Here is a 22,147-nt window from a genome sequence, read left to right as displayed (position 1 = left end):
CCTTTTTTTTTTTTTTTTTTTTTAATTCCAGAAATCACGGCTGTGCACTGTAAGAGCTTCTTTTCTCTCCACACTGGAGGAATCTTAAACGTGTCTAAGTGGCCAGCTTCAAATAGCTATGTTTTGATAATTTCTAGTCTAGCTCTTCTAGCTCTTCTAGTATCCTTATGTTTAAAATTGTGTGGGAGCATTGCTGAATTTTACTAAAAATGATGGGAGGGTTTTCCTGTGCTCCCCATGTTGTGTTAGCTGACCAGATCCACAAGTTCTAGCCTTTTTACAGTCAGCTATGTCCAAATTTACCCCAGTCCTTAATGAGTCTGTGAAATTGTAAAACTGTTAGAAAGCCAAGCATGCCTCTGGCCGTGACACTTCATAAAACTGAAAGCAGAAGTTTGTGAGTGGTAGTCAGCTCTGGACAGTGTCCATGAGAAGCCAAATGCTGGCCTGTCCTCCCTGACCTTGCTTCTCCCTGGCTGCAGCCAGTGGCTGGCTGCTTGAGTGGCAGTTCACTGAGAAGCGATGAGCAGGTGGGATGTGTGCTGGTTTATCCCAGAGACATGCTGATGACTGCTTGGAGATGTGAGCTAAGGAGAGCTGTAGGTCAGAAGATAGATTGATAGCAAAAGGCCCCCCAGAGGTGGAGGAGCTTTCTCTGGGGATGGAAGAGCAAAGCGAGGTCAGGGTTTATTTTTTGTTTTCCAAGTGGCGTGAAGATACAGAGATAATGGTCTGCTTTATCTCCAATCTAAAAAGCTTTATATAAGTCAGTCCTGCTGTCTGTGTCTGTGAGTGGCAGTGCTTGTGTGTCTAACAGTGTCTTGAGACAAACCTCCTTCCTGAATGCAGGTGGCTTCCTCAGTGAGCGTGGACATCAGGAATGAGAGTCCAGCTCTGCCCTTGGAGCTGTAGCTTGACAGCATGCGACACAGATGTTGTCCTCCTGCTGCTTCCTTCACCTTTGCCAGGGCCATTTGAGGTCATGGCACGAGGTGGTTCAAGTCCTCGGTAATCTTGTGGGCAATTCAACTAATCAAGGTAGTTTGTAAACGCCATATGGATTTGCTGGTCCTTCAGGTGGGATCCCAGGTCTCTCCTCACCGGGGACGTTAGTGGACTGCATTGATTTTGTCAGGAAATTCTTATTTTCAAGAAGCTTAAAGTGGGATTCAGATGCCTAAATACAGACATTAACCTCCATAATCAAACTTCCAGAGATGTTCCTGTGTTACTAAGGGGAATGGTAGGAAACTGAGGGTAGATGTGGAGCCTCCAGGAGTGGCAGCTGGAAGCCAAGGAGAATCTGTCATGGCATCTTAGGTGGCACTAATGTTTTTAATTAGACAACTTGGTCATGCCTTTGGTGGCTTTTAGGCTGAACCCTTTGGTTGATGTGGTTGAAGGAGACAGAGGGGGTGGTGGCACAATGTGGACAGGACAACATTACTGTCCCTGAGTACTGATTCAATGTACTACCGTGTTTATTGCTGAAAAAGCTGTTTTCTAAAATCAATCTTCATTATCATAGCATTTTTTACTAATGATGTATTCATGACTCTTTGGCATACTGTGCACATTCTCGGTTTTGAGGGAACCAACATTAATAGCTATTAAGTCTAAAACTGTGCGGCATTGTTAATTACCTCTAGTCATGTAGTTTATTGAACTTACAAAACTTAAGTTCTTGAGTGCTATGACTAATTATAAGATTGGAAATTAATCTGGAAGTGGAAATTACAGCCATACCGGAAAATGCCTCTCAGGCAACTTAGATCATTTTCACATGCTTTTATCCACAGGCCTCTACGAAGAGATCCGTCAGTGCCGTGAGGCCTGTGGAGAAGCTCATATGAAAACAATCTTGGCAACAGGTGAACTGGGGTCCCTTGCTAATGTCTACAAAGCCAGTATGATAGCTATGATGGCAGGTAAATATATGTGATTTTCTTTTTAAGCTAAGAATGTCTTTGCTATATTATTTATGAAGCTTAAAAAATTCTAGTTGTGAAAGTTGAATTTTGCCAGTAGTAGAGAAAACTATTATGCAGCAATTACTGAAGTTGCAGGTGTAGTAATGAAGTGTAGCTTGTTTTGTATAACCTACAAAAACTGTATGAAATGTTAAATAACACTTAAAACTGCTAACTCGTAAAATTTGTAGAAACAAGTGATATTTGTTGTCAGACATCTGATCCTTGCTGTGTTTAATAAGACACATACATTTGGGGCAGATACATGTTATCCAGGCAGTTGTGGTGAGCTCCAGATGTGTAGGTCGATGGCTCATAAGCTTATTTCAAATGCAGGGGGAACTTCCCTGTGAAGATTCATGCTGACAGCTCTCATTTCTGGTTTGACATCACTTCTTCTAACCACTTCTGAGGACGTGTGGTTCAGGAAACGAACTGTACTGGAAATGCAGTGAAGGGAAGAACACCACACGCTCCAGCCAGCACTGAAATGGGCTAGGTTATAACTGGTTTTAACTGACAGCCTCAAAAGCAGTAACACTCACTACCGGCAATTAATTGGCACTTCAAAAGATGTTCAATCATCCCTGTCTTTGAAAACTCGATTACATCTGACCTGATGTTTGGGAGTCTGTCTGTCTTTTATTCTGAACTTCTCAGCTAGGAAATACATTCCCATGAGCAAGATAGAGTTTTTAGGGACTGTACAGAGTTTGTAAGTATTACTTTTTGCACAGCTATAGCCATTGCAGACTGAATGTAGTGAAGCACCCATCTGAGCCCCAATTTACAGTGGTGTATTCTCTTCCTGGAGCTTTGGGTCTGTGCTGGTACAATTTTCCCTAGTTTAACTGGGGATTTAGGCTGCATTTTAATGCCATACATAAGATGCAAATACAGGAATTGGTGGATAAGGCTATGTTCTTTGAACTGTGTTCTAGACATCTGCTTCTTCCACATGCTTGAAAAAGGGCTCCTCAGATATACTGGGAGAGAGATGTGTAAAGTTATACTAAGAACCACTTTCGTTAGTCTGTCTTCTAAACTTTCCCTTGTATTTGTGTTGATTTTTTTTTTCTCCTGTAAGCAATTCGGACCTCAAATTTCTTCTTATTTTAGAACAAGAAAAAAATAATTCAAGCCTCTTATTAGTATTTAAATAAATATTCAACTTGCTGTTTACCTCATTGTCTCCTTACACAACACTATGCTTATGTACTTCAAATGGAATGGAAAGCATTTCAGGTTTTTTACATGCTCAGCTACAATGTCAGTAAGTATCATTAGATAGAGAGGATCAGTGTTATGCCAGTAAATATTGCTTTTAATTAGAAGATGTGTAAGAAATACACATTTCCTGTCACTTAAACTGATGTACTAATAATTATGATCACTTTATTTAACATGGAGTACTGAAAAATACAGGTTGTAAAGCATTTTAACATTTTCAGATTTTTTGCTGGTGTAGTTTCTTTGAAATACAGCAGATGGCTCTATTGTTAATGATTTTCCTTGCAGAGTTACTAATTTTACAAGATATTTATCCATCTGAATATATGCAGTAATTTCCTTGTTTCAGTCTCTTGCTTTTTCTTCGTGGGTAGGTGTAAAAATAAGAGTTTATTGGTGTCCTACGTACATATATTGAGGGCCAGATTTCCAGACTCTGACTTGTCAGAACTGCTGCGAACCTCAAATGCTAGTTGAACTTTGTTTGATTTGTATATTCATAGCATTTTGGGGAGAAAGTAATTCAGCACAGTAGTTTTATATTCTAGCTTTAGTATCCATATTTTTTTTTCCAGCTGCTGCCATGATTTAAAAGAAAGAAAAAAAAAAAACAAAATACCAGGTGATCTTGTGGGTACAGCAGGCCCTGGTGACTTTGATTTGAGGGTAAAAAAGCAACAACTCTGATAAACTTGACCCTATAAATTAGTTTTATATGGGGACATCAGTTACACAGTATAGTGGAATCAACTGCAAAACTGGCTTTAGAAGTTTTTCCTGCCTCTAGTCCTGTCCTTTACACCAAAATTTTCTGCTCTTTCAGCTGTGGTGTTAGAAGTGCTCATCATGGTGCATTGTAAGCTGAGTTTTCAAAGTAATACAGCTGAAAATCACTCACAGAAAAAGGTTAACTAGTTTTCTGTGTGTTTTTTGAGATTGGTTGGCAGGTTGTTTTTTTTTTAAACGGTCGCGGCTTCAATAATCTGGTTTACAGCCTTGCCTTGCACGCAATTGTTATCAGTGCAACTGAGAACATAGTGTGCAGTCCTTAAGTGGTTTTCACTTCACTATGTGTAATGTAAGCCTATCATGGGAGCACAAAATCCTAGACTTACAGATATTTCGTTGCCCTTGGTGAGCATGCACACCTTCACATAGGACCTGAAGCACAAAGCCACTAGATGTGATGCAATGTGTGTATAAAATATATGTATTTCCCATGCGTCTCATTTGTGAGACTCAGAAGGCTGAGAGGGTAACACGGTGCTGATTTATGTGTAGCTCTGTGGTTAAAAAGCTTGCCTGGGTGTCTGGGACTTGGTCTCTCTGACCAAGTTCTTCACCCACGCAGAGGTCAATTTTACAGTGTATTTGCTGTTAAAGATCTCAGTCCCTCCCGATAAAGTTGCTCTGCTTTGGACAAAGCGATTAATTGAGCAGGGAATACAGCCCAGATGTCTCCTCTCCCAAATAACTTTCCAAAATTTGGATGCAGTCTGGCTTGAGGAATTGTTGGTATGTGCTGGGAACCAGGGCACATTACATTTGGTCTGATTCATTTAGGAGGTGGGGATTCAGCCATTGGATGTGAGGCCACCTGCACAGGTCACTGACTTGAAAAGGGATGGTAGAAGGTCAAAAAATGTGCACCGCTGCATTGGCTGGGATTTTAAAAGAACACTAAGGGCCGTGCTCAGGCTCGGGTGGTTGTGCCCATGCGCTTCTATGTTCAAAGCTGATTGTGTAGGCCATTCTGAGGCAAACAGCTCTACTCTGAATCACAACCCTTGCAAGACTCAGCAAAAGCCATTCACTATGCACCAGCAAGTGTGGCTGAGCCCATTGAGAGGTGCAAATGCCAGCAGTGCACCAGAGGTGGAGGGCAGTTGTAGAAATGGTGCTTCATACAGTGTGCCTGAGTACAAGATGTCAATGCTTGCACCTGCAAGAACTTGGGAAAAAGTGTTGCTTCACTTTTAAACAGGAGGGTTGTTCTGAATGAAGGTCAGGAGGCTCTACAGAGAGATCTGGACAGGCTGAATCGATGGGCCAAGGTTAGTGGTACAAGGTTCAATAAGGCCAAGTGCCAGGTCTCACACTTGGGCCACGACAATCCCCTGCAATGCTAGAGGCTTGGGGAGGAGCGGCTGGAAAGCTGCCTGCTGGAAAAGGTCAACAACCGACTGAGTATGAGCCAGCAGTGTTCCCAGGTGGCCAAGAAGGCCAACAGAGTCCTGGCTTGTCTCAGCAATAGTGTGGCCAGCAGGAGTGATTGTCCTCCTGTACTCTGCACTGGTGAGGCCACACTTCAAATACTGTGTCCAGTCTTGGACCCCTCACTGCAAGAGGGACATTGAGGTGCTGGAGCACCTCCAAAGAAGGGCAGTGAAACTGATGAAGGGTCTGGAGAACAAGTCTTATGAGGAGTGGCTGAGGGAACTGGAGTTTGTGTAGTCTGGAGAAAAGGAGACTCAGGTTAGACCTTATCACCCTCTATAGCTACCTGAAAGGAGGTTGTAGTGAGGTGGGAGTCAGTCTGTTCTCACAGTTAACAAGCAATACAACGTGAAGAAGTGGCCTCAGGTTGTGCCAGGGGACATTTAGGTTGGGTATTAGGGCAAATTTCTTCATGAAGAGGGTTGTCAAGCACTGGAACAGGCTGCCCAGGGAAGTGGTGGAGTCACTCTCCCTGGAGGTATTTAAAAGTGGTGCTTAGGGACATGGCTTAGTGGTGACCTGGCAGTGCTGGGTTAACGGTTGGACTTGATGATCTTAAAGGTCTCTTCCAACCACTCTTCTGTGGTTCTGTGATTCACAGTGAGGTATGAGAATAATTTGCCTCTATTTGAAGTGTTGTCTCTTGGCTCCTCCTGTATCTGGAATTGTATTTCCAAAGTACCAAGGCTACTTTTTCTTCCTTCTCTAGCACAATACATAGGGAGAAAGACATCAGAATGAAGAGTAGACACCCAGTTCTCTTAAATTCTTTTAACCACATTGTTTCAGACTTGACTGACATAGAATAAATTCTTTTGGAATATTTAAGAACCTATTTCTGAGTGAAATAGGCTGACAGCCCTCTAAGGACAATGACTCACCTGGCAAGAATAATCCTTGCCCTGCTAAGGAGGACATAGTGGCAGGTAGGATTGCGTATCAGTGGCTCTGTGTCACTGCCAAAGGAGCTCATTGTTTTCAAAGCCGATTGAGAGAAAATCTCAGCTTTGAATCAGGGAATTTTTGATCATTTGTTTATAACCACTGCCATTTCTTGAGCTTCTTGAAGTCTTGATGGTGGCTTGAGTACATGAGTTTCTCAAGGGAAACCAACTGCATCTTTGACTGCGCAAGACAGCCTCCAGACGAGTAGAGCAAACTAAACTGCCAAGGGAGCCAGAGAAGGAGGGGAAAGATGATGAACTTGCAGTGGGAAAGGAACGCTTCAGTAAAGGTGTGGATGACTTAACTGCCTATTTCAGTCATACATTAAGGTTTTTATTTTGGAGAATCACATTTTAGCCATATTACATGTTTACAAAGTCTTTATTGTTCTGTGCAGCAATTCGTATTAATTAAGATGTGCAGACTGGGGGAGGTGTGAAGGAAATGATTAAGTAAATGTACTTTAAAAGTGAAAACTTCATCTGCGTCATTTTAACTGTGAAAGCTGGTCTCGATAGTACAGCTCCTTTTACGTCACTCTTCAGGAAGCTAAGGGAAACACAGCAGTGACATGGGAAGGATATTTGTTTTTGTTATCATTATCTAAACAAGTACAGGTGGAAAGATCAAGAAGGTGTGATGTATGTTCTTCTACAGCTCTACTAAACATATGGGTTTAAAATAATTTTTTCATAGGTCATTAAGCAATTAGTCAAATAAATTGTAAGTTGAGATGCTGACTAATGAAAAAGCTAGATTTTGAAAGGGAATGAGCACTAAAACAAACCAGCTTCTAAAATTCCTAGCACAGAAAAACCTGCAAAAAATATCAGAAGATAGCTGAGGCAGTGACATCTCTGATGCTGGTAGTCTACAAGAAAATTAAAACACATTCAGTCTCTGAGCAGAATTTATTTTAGATGCTTTGATACTGTTCATTCCAAAGTCAACAGAAAGAATATAGCAAAACGGTGAAAAAAAGCTGTGTCTTGCAGTTCTCAGGAAAGCCCACTATCAATCCTTCCAGGCTTCATCCTGCTTTACAGGAGTGGTTCAAGTTAATATTCACTTACCGTTTCCATAGCAAACCTTACCAAAACTTGAAAGCACAGATGAGCTGGCCTTGTGCTGGATGTAGACAGACTGGCTGTGGGCTGTAGTATCCAATCTTTGTCCCTAAAAGCAGAGAGCCGTGCCACAAATTCCCCCCCAAAAACCTCAGAACACGGCAGTACTGCATGGAGAGATTTCCTCAAAAATCCTCAAGACTGGAACATCCCACTGCACAAAAGCCTGGTTCTGAATAAAGAAAAGATTTAACATTTTAATGATTATAAGAGGAGAGAAATGTTGTTCGGAACTCGGCAAAATAATGCCTGGCTACACAAAGCTTTTACCTCAGCTCCAGATAAGGTTTTTATACTGTAATTAATATTGGTGCAGTTCCATTTTTAGTGTGAATAATGGAAGACAAATTCTAAGGTACCAATAGCTGTTGTTTTGAGCAGTGTCTTGCAAGGATTAGTTTTGAGCAGGGTTAGGTGGTGTGGCTGTAAACATGCCAGCAGCTATCTAAGTGCAAGAGATGACTTTCTTGCTGCTGGATGTGGACTGCCATGATACAAAACTTCTACCAAGCAAAAGTTTCATGAAAAATGAAAGAGAAGAAAGGAAACCAAACCAGCAAAATTTGACTGAAAAGCTATGCTTTGCACAAATGTGACTAACGTAGGAAACAAGACTACTGAATAAGTGATAATACTTGGCACTTAGATGGCACTTTACGTGTTCAAAACACATTCTGACATTGGCAGAATAAATTTTACAATCACCCAGACAAGACAAAAGGCAAGCTGAGATCAGTTGTGAATTCCTGGCTTTAAATCCCATGCTCAACCCAAAAATCGAGGGTCCCCTCAATAATGTGAGTTGTAACACATATTGATTTAATTATGTGTCTACAACTTCAGCTGTAATTTGGTGCTAAGTCAGTCTGGAGTCCAGAGCATTTCCAAATGAAAGACAAACCAAGGGAAGAGGCTTGGTAACATGTAGAACAAGATTTCATTTTGTGTCTTTTTTTATGCGTCTGGAATACAACCATCTGTATTGACTTTATGGTGTATCTGTAAAGGGTACACTTCGCCCTGTAAAAGGTCTATCAGAAATCGGGGCAATGTGTGACTGTGATCTTCTAAAGGCAGACCAGGTCAAAATTGGCAGCTCTTTTCTGCGGGTGTGAGCTGTCTCTGAGTGCTTTCCTGGGTGACAGATGATGTTAGGCTCTGACTGGAGGTCCCGTATAGGGCTGGGGATAAACTAGTAAGTCCTTACTCACCTGCATCTCTGGGTATGCAGTAAATGTAGTCACCATCTGACTGGTGACTAAGGCTTTCTTGGTCACAGTCTGGTGGTTGTTTCCTCTCCCCATCCAACCAAGTAGGAATCAGAGTGAGGCCAAGGTGTGATGAGGGTTGCTTGCTGTTCCAGCTTGGCTGATGTGTTTTCACTGGCTGGGGAAGGTGGATGTTGAAATGCAGCATATTCTTGCATCTGACTGATTGTCTTCAGAGAACAAAGCACAGTGCAGAGAGAGTTCTCCCACCTGTGTTGTCAAATGGTAGAGAATAATCCTAATTTTCTTTGGCTGTGATCTTCTGGCAGTACAGATTAGGTCTAGCGTGGGCATGAGCACATTTTTGAATTTCTGTCAGTTTACTGAGAGCGCATAAAATGATGTTTATGTCAGCTCTCTTCTGTCTGCATGCATGCAGACAATACCTCATTTGTCCAATGATCTACCCATTCCTTTGAAGTTTTTAGATAAATTTGAACTTGCAGAGTTTGTACTACTTCAGCACTTTGCATCATGCAGATGCAGTGTTGTACGTTGTTTTAGGAACATAGCCTTGGTTACTGTCTTGAATATGTAGAAGTGGTTGCAGTTGGCTTCTGTAAGAGACTCATCAGGACAGTAATTAACGCTATGGAATTATATTAGTAGCTGATAACTTTCCTGTCTGTTTGCTGCAGCAGATGTCCTGTGTTCTGCATAGTCTGCAGTTGTTCTGCATGTTCAGAGCTCTGGTTAACATCACTAAAGGTTTAGTGCAAAGAACAAGCACAAAACACGCTGTGTACATTCAAGATAGAGAGCAAGTCAGAGTGACACAGCCTGTCTCAAACTTTTGAATGATATTATGGATGGAAAAAAGGTTTTGAGTTAGGAGTTAGATCAAAAGATGGATAGTCTTTAAATAAAATAATTTTAAAAGAGGTCTCTGCAGGAAGAAGTGACTTCATTTATTCTGGTACAGAGTGGGGGGAAATAAAAAACCCAGCAGAATAAAAATGCAGATAGCTGCACATTCAATAAGGCAGTACAAGGCTGCTGCCTTAAATGATGTAACTGCCTACAAGCTTAACAGTAATACTGCAACTAATCACAGGAAATAATATAGGTGTGATAGATAGTTGAAAAGTTCTAACGATGCAATCACACTATCCTCAGGTTTGAATAACTGATGAGAGTCCATACAAAGACTAGTAACACAAAAAAGTGTTGGGCTTGAGTACAGCAGACCTTGAAGTAATGCAAAATGAGACTTAAAATATATCTGTCTGGAAATCGATAATGTATGTATAGGGAATCAGAAGTGAAGGAATGGAAAGCGCTTGAAAAACACTAGGGCAGGCTTTAGTGAAAAATCTTTTCAGTAGAGTCAAAAGAGCAACAGAACTCTGTATGGGTAAGTAGAAGGTAGAAGTAATATGTAAGAGAAACAGAGATGTGGAGGAAAAAGAAGATACGAAGAGTCTGTGAAGGGAGAACAGTCTTAGAGCGTATACAATAAAATTTCATTTGTTTGCAGTTTGTTAAGCTAGAAACCCAGATGTCCATGTGATGCCATGTTTTGTTATGCATTTATTTGTGCTTACAGAACTGTGCGCTAGCCTCTACAGACATATCTGAGGGGAGATAGTTATCTGGGGCTGTTCATATTTGTCACACCAGAATGCCTGACAATGCCTGACAGTTCACTAATTTTGTGAAAGGTCTGTTCTGTTAAATACAGTTTTGTACTGTAATCAGAAAATAACAAAATAGCCCTCCACTGAAGTCAGAGAAGAAATACCAGTGTAAAACACAGGACATTGGTCAGCTCAGTACCTGTTTGTTTGATTTTGTGCTATCCACAACACCACTGGACTTTCTTCCTCCACCATCCCCATTTACAAATAGAAACAGCGCTATTTCCAAGCACTTCTTACCAGAAATCAATCAAATTAAGATAGAAGAAGAAAGATGTTCCTTTGAAACCTTTGAAACTGGTTGTGAAACAGTAGGTTACAGTGAGTAAGCGTGTACTGACAGTATAACATAGTGTTGGGAGGGGTCAGTGTTCTGTTAACAGACTACCCCAAATGCCTGAATAGCGTTTCTCTTTTGCTGCTATTCAGGATCTTTGCAAAGCACGTTAATTAACCAATATCTAAATGGTATACTTTCAATTTATAACAACTGATGCAGAGAGGTGAGAAAGCACCTCTGTTGCATTAATTTTCCCCATGAATGAAATCTTGTTTCTATGTTAAATAATTTGTTAGAATTTGAGTTAAAACTTCTGAAGTTTTGTATCACCTCAGACTCAGAAATTGTTGCACAGTGAGTAGTTCTAGTCAAACATGCCATCAAAATAACATGGCTTCCTAGGAAAAAATTTTATGTCTGTGAAGCTCCAGTATTGAAGGTAATGGTTTGAGAGAATACAATTTTAAAACATGGAAATATTATGTAAAATCAATAAATGCACAGAGAACTATTTATTTCTCTGATATTTCAGGTTGTTTTTTAATTCTGTCAGCAGCAGGTGTTCAATTCTACTAAACCAGTGAAAAATAGAAATAAATATTTAATTTACTGTATCTATCAATTATACAAAATTGGCTTATGAAATATTAAAGTATCTTTTAAGAGGTTGCAAGTAGGAACACTGGTTAGAAAATCCAATCCCTTAAAAGAAACTTAATATAGATCTGGGAATAAAATAAGCATGATTTTAGGGTTGTAGATCCTGGGATTTTTTTTGTTGCTTTTTAAGGTGGCAAGGCCTATCTTGGAATTGAAGGTATGCAACAGAAATGTGAAATGAGACTCCTAAGGAGAAATATGTTGAACGGAAAAATACACTAGGAATATGTGATCTTGAACATGAATAGGGTATTTTAAAACTCTATGGACATTCATTTGAATAAACCCATTTAATCATAAGGAATAGCAATACAGTGGAGAACAAGAGGTGGACACAAACATAAGTGAAATAACATATTGAGACATAAATGTGGGACAAAAATTAGTCATACGAAACAAGAAGTTTGTCATAAGGAGGTTATGGATAGTTTCCTTACTGATGAACTGGATGTTAAACCACACTGAGATCAATGTAAAGACATCTGCTAACAGATTTAACAGATCATATCCTCATGGCGTTGACACTGTATTTCAAAGTGTGGAGAAACAGGCTGAACACCCAATCTCACTGCTGGGTGGCATGATGCTACAAACACGTTCCTCACTGAGCTAAATAGGACTTCTATTAAAATCCAAATGTTTATGCCTATATTTAGCATTTTCCCTTCCTTATAAATGTCAGCTTTTATCCAGAATTTAAAAGGTCTTCTTAATAGACTTTGTCAGTCTTTTCTCAAAGGAAAATATTTCTATCAGGATATGACCCCAGCATGTAGCAATATTCTTCAGGAATGTGCTCATTTCAGTGATGTTTGAAAAGAGAGCTCCATGGCTTTTTTCAGCTGATCTCGGTGGTTGCTTGCACAAGGGACTTGAACTTCCTTGGGTAGGCACCTGAGTTACTTGGAGCCTGTCTTCCAGACTTTCTATGCTCCTTTGATTCGTGTTGTCAAAGTGCAGACTGTGTTGGGAAGGTGTTGAAATAAACAGAAGATATTCCCTTCTTTGATACTATACTTTGGAATTGCGTCCCCTGGGAAATGTTCCTCATTTAAATTTTTTTAAATTCCTTTTCTGAAATGGTAGTTTTTAATTTCAGCATCTTTCTGATAAGACAATTTCTGGTTTTGAATATATTTACTTTATAGTTGCCAGAGACAATAGCTTTCCCAGAGTCTGTAATATGCCTGCTTTTGAGAGAAATTTTTCAAAGACAAAGGTAACAGCAAGGTCCACAGTCTTCATGGCAAGTCAGCAGGGATCTGAGATCTGATTGTCTTTTTCATCTTTGATTTTTTCTTCTGCTCTAGCATTTGTGCTATAAAATGATTTCTCTGCAGTGTACAACTGCAGATGATTTCTCAAGTTGAGTTCTCCCTAAATCTAAGATGTTGAAAAGATTCCTTCTTGACAGTGCCAGGACATTTTCTTAAGTGAAAAGTCTTCCTTCCATCACTGTAGCAGTTACACTGCCAATCCAATGTCCAGCTTACCAGGCTCTCCCAAACGTCACAGAGGTGAAGTCTTGTAGTTTATCAAGAAGATTTTAAAATTTATCTCTAATGGACCAAAAGGGAAACATATGGTGATGTTTCGTAATCTGTGCAGCACATTAAATTATACAATACAAAATTATGAATCACATATGTTCAAAAGCCTCCTTCCCATTGGTCCTGGAAAATGGACATGTAGAGAGCTCAAAGGAGACACAAAACCTTACGCATAAATGGAGCTTTGAAACAAGCCCAAGTCCCAGGATGAGAAAGCAGTTTGGCAAGGTGGGATGGAAGTGGGGGATGCCATGTTTCTCATGACAGCTAGTCCCTAGTAAGAGGAGGGGTAGCATTTCCAGGTGATGCTCTGGTATCAGGATACCATATACGTGCTGTTGATAGCTAACTGCTTACATTTAAGCTGTAATCAGGTACTGTGTTTGCAGCTGCTCTGGATGAAAGCAAATTTAGCTTCACAGCAGTTTGCTTGGTGGCCAGTTGCAGCACAGTTGCAGCTTTGAGGCAGGCTGCTCCAGGAAATTCTGCTGGATGGACCCTGTCCTGTTGTAATAAGGGTTTTCCAGCACCTGGGTTAGAATTACAGCTCGCTTAGCTTTAAACTGACTGTCTCCAGAGTGTACTGCAGAAATGCTGGCCTGTTGCTTAGAAGTAAAGCAAAAAAATCCTAGAGAAATGAACAGCTACTCTGTGCTTTTGAACAACTTCTTGGTGAGTTCCTTTCCAGGGATTTGCTTGTGTTAGGAAGTAAGAACTGAAGGCAGGAATAGGAAGAAAGTAATACATTTTTCTGCTGAAATGTTCCTGAGATTAAGTAAAAAAAAAAGTTAGTGAGGGGTAAAGAGAAGCTTTTAGATTTGAAGGATTCCTGTGTCCTTTTACTGCCCTAAGAACGCAATTTTGAAATGGAACGCAGAAACAGGCAGAGCACTTTGCAATCTATGCAGTCTATGGAAATGCTGCAAATGAGAATAATTACCAATCAGTAACACTGCTGCATTTTGGTATTCAGAAATAATTCAAAGAAGGGTCCTGCCAGTTGAGGTTATTGTCTAATGTCTGGTTCATGAAAGACAGATGCAGGAGAGGATTTGAGATTATTTGAGTGGAATTTTTAAATGGCAGAAGGCAAAGGGAAGACAAGAATGGAATCCCTTTAAGTTGGAAGGAGGCATTTGAGGTATCAGTGATACATTCTGTATTAATCATGGCTGTGACTCTGGTATAGCTTGTAGGTTTTCTACGTTTTCATTTGCTAAAATGAAATTGCTAAAATGAATTTGCTGAATTAGGTGGGACATCATATTAAGAGTTAAGTAGTCAGTGAAATGTGGAAAGGTTTAGATCATCATGATCATACAAAGCTTGCAGATGCCTTTCTGCAAAATGTGAGTTGCTACAGCGCTGTTTTTTATGTTAATTTACTAGTGAATAATTTAAAAAGACCTGTTTATTTTTTAATAAAAAGAAAATATATAAATTGGCAGAGTGTCCTTAATGTTACTTACAGCTGCCATTGAGCAGATGTTAGGGATTCTTAGTGGTGTGCTAGACCAAAATAAGTTTTATGAATAAACAAACAATTTCTTTTCACTACCAACTCTTCCAGGCTGATTCTCTCCCAAATTCACAATGAATGGCTTTTAAAAGTTTCCTCATAAATAATTACCTTTCTTGTGCCACTTTTTTCTAGGCACTTGGATTTTAATTACAATGATGAACTATTTTAATAAGTTGTTAAGTAATTTTATGCTTTTAGGACTGAATCCATTTTCCATTTCTCTTTGACTTCATTGGTTCCTGCAATTTTAATCCTTTTAATTCTTGCTAATTCACTTCATACTGCACTTTCACTCCCCTTTATAAATTTACGTCGGACAAGCAAACAACATGCAGCAGCACCTTTTTGTTCTGAACTCTACACCCATACACCCACCTTAGCTTGCAGGTTAAAAATCGTCTCCTGTTACTAGTAACCATTTTGTTTGACTCCATCATTTTAATCACAGTAAGTTTGAAAAGGTAGGTAATTACATGGAGACAATGCATTTTTTCTTTGGGCTGATGTCTGGGGGCCTTAAAGCACTCTACAGAAGTTGTCTAGCAAAGTGAATACTGTGCTTAGTTGATAGACAAGGGATATGCACATTGCTGTACTCCACTTCAGACCAGTGTTTTCAAATGTAAATACTTATTAGATACCTTTGTATGTGATTTGATGTAGAGAAATGCTGAACACGTAATTTCTCGTAACTTCAGCTGTGATTCAGTATCTGTGAAAAACAGCTGCTTTATTGAAATGTACACATCGCTATCAGGATGGGGGAGAGAAGTGCCAAGTGACAGGTTTTTAAAACTTCCTGGTTTTTAGTCTCATGGCACGATAAAGATTTGCTTAATTAAACCTGACTGCTATTAAAAATAAAAACCCCGCAGACTGTGTTAAACTTTCATATTTTTTTTTCAGATTATGTATGAAACAAAAAATGGTAGTGTCACGATCCCACTCGTGACACCGAATAATCTGAGTCACTACAGAAATTACTAATACCAATTTAGATAATGTTATAAGTTATAGTTAAAAGTGTGGATCTTGCAAGACTTTACTTTTATTTGGTTAGGGTCTGTCTGTTTGCCTCAAATATCTGTTTCTGTGGGGTGCAGCCTTGGGTAGCTTTGCTTACTGTTATGTTCTGAACGACCTAAATGAGGCATGCTTGGGACCAAGCTCAAACAGAGAGGCAGTTCTGCAACTTTTTGCCATTTACGTCAGAAGCTTAGGATTATAGAAGATAAGATATAGACCAGGTGGTTGTGCTTTCTGATGTGATGGTGACACTATCACTACTGCTGCAGTATGGCAAGTGACAACTCGGCAAAACACAACTAATGTTCTGCTTGACCACTTCTATTAGTGGACACGTATGTGTGGGTGAAGAAGCCATTCATACCAAAGTGAGGCTCTGAAGTATTGCAGTGCAAACTTTGGATAGATTTTTTTTTTCTGTAAGAAAGACACAAAATGTGCTGTCTCAATGGCTAGTGACATTTAATAACTTGCCACTGAATACCTATGATGAGATATATATATCTACCATAAAGAGGGTTCGATACTCAATTTCTTTCATTCACAGTATTTCGGTAAAAAAAGAGGAATGCCAAAGTACAAAACTATCTATTTAGTATAGCTTTTTAAAAATATAAACCCTATATATAAAATAAAGATTGAAACTTGAAATATGATGTTCATTTTGCTGGTGGACTAATAAAATGTGCATTTCTACATCAGTTTCAATTATTTCTAAAACCCAAGCAGTTGTTTAACCAGATCAGTGGTACTTTGGTTTGAGATGCTCACCATGATTGCAGTCCATGACCAGGTCAGCACACAGGCTGTTGACAAATGGAGGAGGAGAAACAATGTCCCAGTATATCAAATGCCTTTTTATGAGTTGCTGCCTATTTCTGATGGTGCTTAAGGATCTTCATGATTTTGTTCATTTTTTAAAGTAGCGCTTAGTAGATTGTTATGCCAGAGAAGTCTGACGGAATATATCAGCAACATGCCTTTGTGAAGTATCCCTTTGAAATAAAATTGTTAGTTTTTGCCATGTAAGCATTGTTAATAATACAGTGGGGGGAAAAAAGATTTCTTAAAAACCCAGAAGTGTGTCTTTTCCTGACCCCCAGCAGGGAGGTGCCTCCTGCTTTGAGTGTGGTGGCTGCACAGTCAGGAGTTTTGGTTGGTTTTTTCTTGAAGGGGACTGGCAGGCTTTTTGGTATTCAGACTGCCTGAAGAGCTAGAAACTTTGTAAAGCAACCCTACTGACAGTGGTGAAAACATCTGTCAGTACCTGGAAGTTCTTACCCACGTTGCAGCCCACACATATGGGCTTTTGCAGCTTTGCCAGATGTCAAATTATCAAGGTGGAGAAGGAATAAGGAAGCACTCTGAGAAGCAAAAATGTCTGGGAAGCAGGAGCTGCAAGTAAAGATCAGTAGTTTTTAAAAACACCCGTAGCTTGCTGTTTTACTGTGCTGCCTTACGTGAGGTAAGGCCTTCCAGGGTGTTACCCTTCGGATATTTGTTGCATCAGGAGAATGCCCAACACCTGCACCCAGTAAGTCCATGATATCGCCTTGTGTGTCTAAGTTGATTATATTGAAGACTGTGAAGTATCATAAAAATTAAACTAAAAACCTATTCTACCTGATTTGTAAAAGCCAGGAGGAAATGTCACAGATGAGCCTGGTGAGATCCTGGCACCTTAAATTTTTTTTCAGGCAAAGCCAAAAACTTGACGTTGACCACAAAGTGCTCTTGGCAAGTGCTTTTGATACTGGAAATCTCCCTGGTGCTGTAACCTCCACCTGTGCCAGATGCCTTTTTACGTTTAGGGAACTGTGTGGAAGAGGGGCTGTTGCTGGCTGTTTGCCCTTTGCAGGACAAGAGGCTGGATGCTGGAGACATTCTGACTGTGGCATTGAGACATGACTTTTAAACTTCAAAAATCATTCCTGCAAAAATCGTTCTCTGGGTTTGAGTCAGAACAGGATCTTAAACTGCTTTTATCATGAGGTGTTTAAAAACACTCAAAATGACATTGAAGTGACATGATTTTGGCTGTATTATGTTTTTTTTTAAAAAGACTCTTTAGAATTTATAGCATCTTCTTGATAAAGTAGGCTGATTTTCTGCTTGCTTTGTTCAGTGTGGAGTATTTCCAAATGGACTTTAAATGGCTATTTCTTAAATTTGGGTAATTTTGTTACAAGCTAATAGACATGATGTAAGCATACCTGAGTTTTAATGTTAACGTATTTGTTTCCAAGTTACTATCAACATTAAAAAGCACAAAACTAAATGTGGGTGCTAGAGCATGGTATGCAATATGCCATGTACTTCTGTGATTCTAAGAGTCATGCATATTTATTATTTTCTTCCAAATTGTAGTGCTATTACTTGTAGATATATCAGGGTTTTAGACTTAGTCTGTAATATGTCATGTACTGGACAACATTTTGAGAGACTGAGGTGTATTGATCCGAAATCAAGAGTACCAAGAGGGAAAAAGCCTGACCTAGATCAGTGTTGTTTTAATTATATCACAGTTTAGGGTAGTTTGTCATTGTTTAGATTAGTTTAAATGTGAACAAGTAAATGATGCAATGCAATTCCGTGTTTGTAAAGGAAGCTCAGTGAGTGATATTTTCAAATCAAGTCTAGTTTCTCCCACAGCATTTTGCTTCTTTTCCTCAGCCCAGCAGGAGCATGTGGCTCAGGGCTGAGGACATGAGTGTCTGCATCTAATCTGAAAGGAGAGGCCAACCTTTATGTTGCTCCGTAAAGGAGCAACAACCTGTTTTAGCGGCAACCTGCGTGTTACTGGTTAAGCAATGAGAATGAATGTTGGGGTTCCTGCTCAAACATCCGCATGCCTTTAGCTGCTGTATGCGGGTCACTAACATTGTCAAACCAGGGAAAGTCACAACCCACATCTTAACTCTTGGCCACATCCATATCCCTGTACAGAGACAGCATGTTATTGCATAAGCTTTAGCTTTTTTTTTTATGCAAATGATGACTGGACATTAGAGTAATCTGCCGAATTCAGCAAAGAGTCAGGACAAGGTGCTGAAAGATGTGACTGCCTTTTTTGTAGGTAGCCACTGGGTAACTGTGGAGGTGATGGTGATCGTGGTGGAAATAAGGGAGAGGTCTGCTGCTTTGTGCCTCCTTGCATGCTGTAGAGCACTTCCACTAGATTTTATGCAGGTGCTGTGGCTGCTGTCACCACTAGCGCACTATCCATGCTTTTCAGTTGTTTGTGGTTCTTCTACTCCCTTCCCCCTTAACCTTCAGGTATTTTGGTAGCTGATGGAATAGCCACATCTTAAAGCTAATGGCAACAGACCGGCTTCTATCTCCACATACTACTGCTGCTACTCCTTTGACCCTCTTCACTCTCACTGGATAAAATGCACCATGGCTGCCTGCTTCTGTCTTGTTGTGGATATCGTACCAGAGGAGGCCATGGGTTTGGGAATCTGGGGCCAGAGCTGTGCCACCAGCACTATCTTGTGCCCTGGGTGGGCTGGGGTGTGCTCTCAAGCTGAATGTGTGCTAGAGTAGATTTAGACTGATGGTTCCTGTATTTTGTGCCTTGCTCAAAATCAGGAGGGGTGTGGCAAAAAATAGCCCACAGAATAGTCTGTGAAGGAAAACAGCACTGTGAGTGGATGAACTGAGAGGAAAGTTGTATTTTTTTTCAGTGATTATAGTAAGGTTAGGATTAGGTGTTGGGATGCATCCATTTATTTCTTCTTTCTACCTTTGACTTGTTATGTGTCATTAGACACATGGCTTAACCAGTTCCGGTAATGGCATTTATAAAAAAAAATAAGGTTAATATAGGTCACACACTGTAAAGCCCTTGAACGTAATACATGGTACACAGTTTTAAAGAACAAAAATGAGATCTCGGTAAAGAAACATGAAAATTATTGAGTGGGTAACAGTAGAAGGATTCCTTAAGCTTCCTTGTGGTCCTGCTAGTCACTCTTGGGAGGATATCCTGCTGCTTCCTCTTTGGAGAGGAAGACGAATGGCTATTACAGCCGCTATTACACGTTCATTGCCTGATAGGCTCCTGCAGCCTGGCATCTCCCAACACTGCTTCTGCCTGGCAATACAGGAGGGGATTGGGAGCATGTTTCCCCCTGCACTTTAGTGTTGTTTGAAGCCTAGAGCCGAGAGCCACAAGCTACCACTGACAGAGATTCCAGATGTGGTCTTTGAGCCTGGAGCACATGTCAATTATTTATCTTCTCTTTCACTGTACCAAATAGGGATTGGATTGGAAGGAATACTCTAAAATTAGCAAGAGCCTATGTTATACAGCCGAGCAACAGAAGGTGGTATGGTCTTTCTGTTGAACCTTCTAAAGAAACACTTTTTAAATGAACACACAAGACACTAATACTAATTAAGTAATAGTATTCTATGGAGACCGGTGGTAGATGCTATAATACTGCATTAGCAAGCTATGCATTATTCAGCAATGCTGAATTCTTTCAGATATCATCTACAGGGAATTTTGTAAAAGTATGGACTTAATAATTTGTCCCTGTGTAAGTGTTCCTAAGGGCATCGTTTTGCCTGCAGAATACCTATTACCAGAGGTAGCGTACAAGAGAGGAAGCATCCATTCTGAGTCTTGAAAAGCAAGCTGAGATGGTAGGATGGGACATTAGAAAGGTTGTCTTATTCTTAAGCAGACATTAAACATGGAGTTCAGTGATGCTATTTTTTCCCTCCCCTCTGTGCAGGCACTTTGCCAAAAGGAATTGCAAAAAATATGCTGTTCCAAAAAGACCAAGTCATAAGCTAACATTTTTCTAAATGGTAACTTAGAGACAGGTGTGTCAAAACATGCATAGGCACCTAACCAAGTGGTCTGGCAATGGAGCTGTGGGTGATGGAGTTAAAGTTCTTGGTGAGCTATTGCTAAAGTGAGTTGTCACAGCTTTGTATTCCCTTCTCCTCCTCAATGGCAAAGTTAAGCTAGCAGGGAATGTGTTTTATCTTGCCACTGGAGCAGGATAAGGGCATGTAAGTGGACAATTATGAAGACTCAACTGACAAGAATTAGCTGCTACATTAGCCTTTTATATCTTACCCTGCTTATTTTCAGAGGGTTGATAACCTGGTTGCCCCTAGTCAGGCTAATTATGTGTGAGTGTTAAGACCCTTATTTTAGGTACTCATAAAATTGAAAGATGATTTGCTAATAGGGCTTTATACCCATTTGATAATGTGCTATTTTACTATTGCTACCTTGTCAGCACAAACAGCAGGGGCTTTTGCAGGTTCCCCTCAGCAGCACGCTTCTTTTTGCTGCCAGTCCTTGAAGTCTTGGAAAGGAATGTGTTCACCCTATGTTGCTGCATATTGTTATATCTGAGTCGCAGCAACCAAGATATATTTGTGCTCATTGTGAGTACTTACAAAGTAGCATGGTGTAATTGTCCCTCTGCAAGCATCTCTCTCTAAACTGTTGTTTAAAACCGCCAGACGCATCTTTGTTCATTAATAAGAATAAAGGAACAATGCAGAGTCTGTAGTTATCGGTAGATAATCATTCCCCAAGGGCATCTGAAGCACTTCACAACCAAAAGGTTGTGATTACTCCACAATTGCTATACTGCTTATTATTCCTTATTGCTTAATTATGGAACCAGAGCGTGTGTCCTGGGTGCTGTCATCTAAATAAGATTCCCCAGTTCTCATGCTCTGCTTCAATGTTAAGTGGACTTTAAGCTTTGTAGTGTTTTGAGATCACATGGGGGATAGCAATAGGGCAGGCCAGTCATGGCAACTCTTTTGGCCTTCGGAAGACCAGGGCATTCAATCCCTGCTCTGCCAAATGCTCACTGTGAGGCCTTGGGCAAGTTACTCAGCTTCCATAGACCTCAACTGTACACCTCTGCTCAGCTGCTACTGTAAATAAGGCTGTGTGAGTGTCTAGAATAGTAATAAATAATGGACTTCACCTTGAACTCTTCCTATAGACTTGGGCAACATGCTGTGAAGACCCTGATTTTCTTTCTAGTGTGTGCACATTCAGCTGGCTTGTTCTGAGTGGTCTTTGGTGGGGTGCAGTGGCAGAGGGTCGTGTGTGTTTGGAGGGGTGAGAGCGCAGGGGAAGAGGCGAATTAATATCTTAAAATACTCTACCTGATTTCACAAGACATGTGACTGTAGCTCAAGAGGTCTTGTTCTGGTTCGGCAGCACTGAGGGCTTGGTTGCTCTTGACCAGAGAAAGCCTCTTAAACAGTTCGCATTTATTAAGGTTTCTTCAGATTTCCATCTCTGGTTAAAATAAGCTGATGCAGTTTGTGCTTGCTGGGCTGTGGTTCTGTAATGTGGCGCATGCAGGTGAGTTACTAGGTTGGCAGCAAGCCCACTTGAAACAGGCATGTTTCAAAAAGGCTTAGACGTCTCCACTCTTGACTGATTCAATGAGTCTTACATGAGTCACTGCCTTGAAAGGCAATGTACTGTTCTGGTTACACATTGGAAAAGAGTAGAAAGCACGGCCTTTTCCAGGCTCACTGGGCCTAGAAATCTACCCTGAAGAACTATTTTTTTAAGTCTTTGATTTAATGTAACCTACTCTAAGGAAGGAGAAGGCGTGTATTTTAACATTACCCTTCATTTTTCTGAGTGTGTACATTCATAGGAAGATGCGAAGATGGGTGATAAAACTCAGTTTCTAAAGCATCACCTACATTTCCAGAC

The 22,147-nt window shown here is 40.3% G+C and overlaps 1 protein-coding gene across 1 annotated transcript in view; it reads left to right on the top strand.

Annotated features, from left to right (window-relative positions):
- The window catches only part of DERA (deoxyribose-phosphate aldolase (putative)), a gene marked incomplete at its 5' end in the record, with an annotated part of 44,403 nt that overhangs the window by 13,526 nt on the left and 8,730 nt on the right, over nucleotides 1–22,147 (top strand). The window contains 1 exon segment of the mRNA XM_010131920.1: nucleotides 1,800–1,928. Coding sequence (XP_010130222.1) covers nucleotides 1,800–1,928 — 129 coding nt within the window.

Source organism: Buceros rhinoceros, unplaced genomic scaffold (assembly GCF_000710305.1).
Source record: "Buceros rhinoceros silvestris isolate BGI_N320 unplaced genomic scaffold, ASM71030v1 scaffold6772, whole genome shotgun sequence".
Classification (NCBI taxonomy): domain Eukaryota; kingdom Metazoa; phylum Chordata; class Aves; order Bucerotiformes; family Bucerotidae; genus Buceros; species Buceros rhinoceros.
Note: the sequence above shows the minus strand (reverse complement) of the source record. Positions and strands in the feature narration are given on the sequence as shown.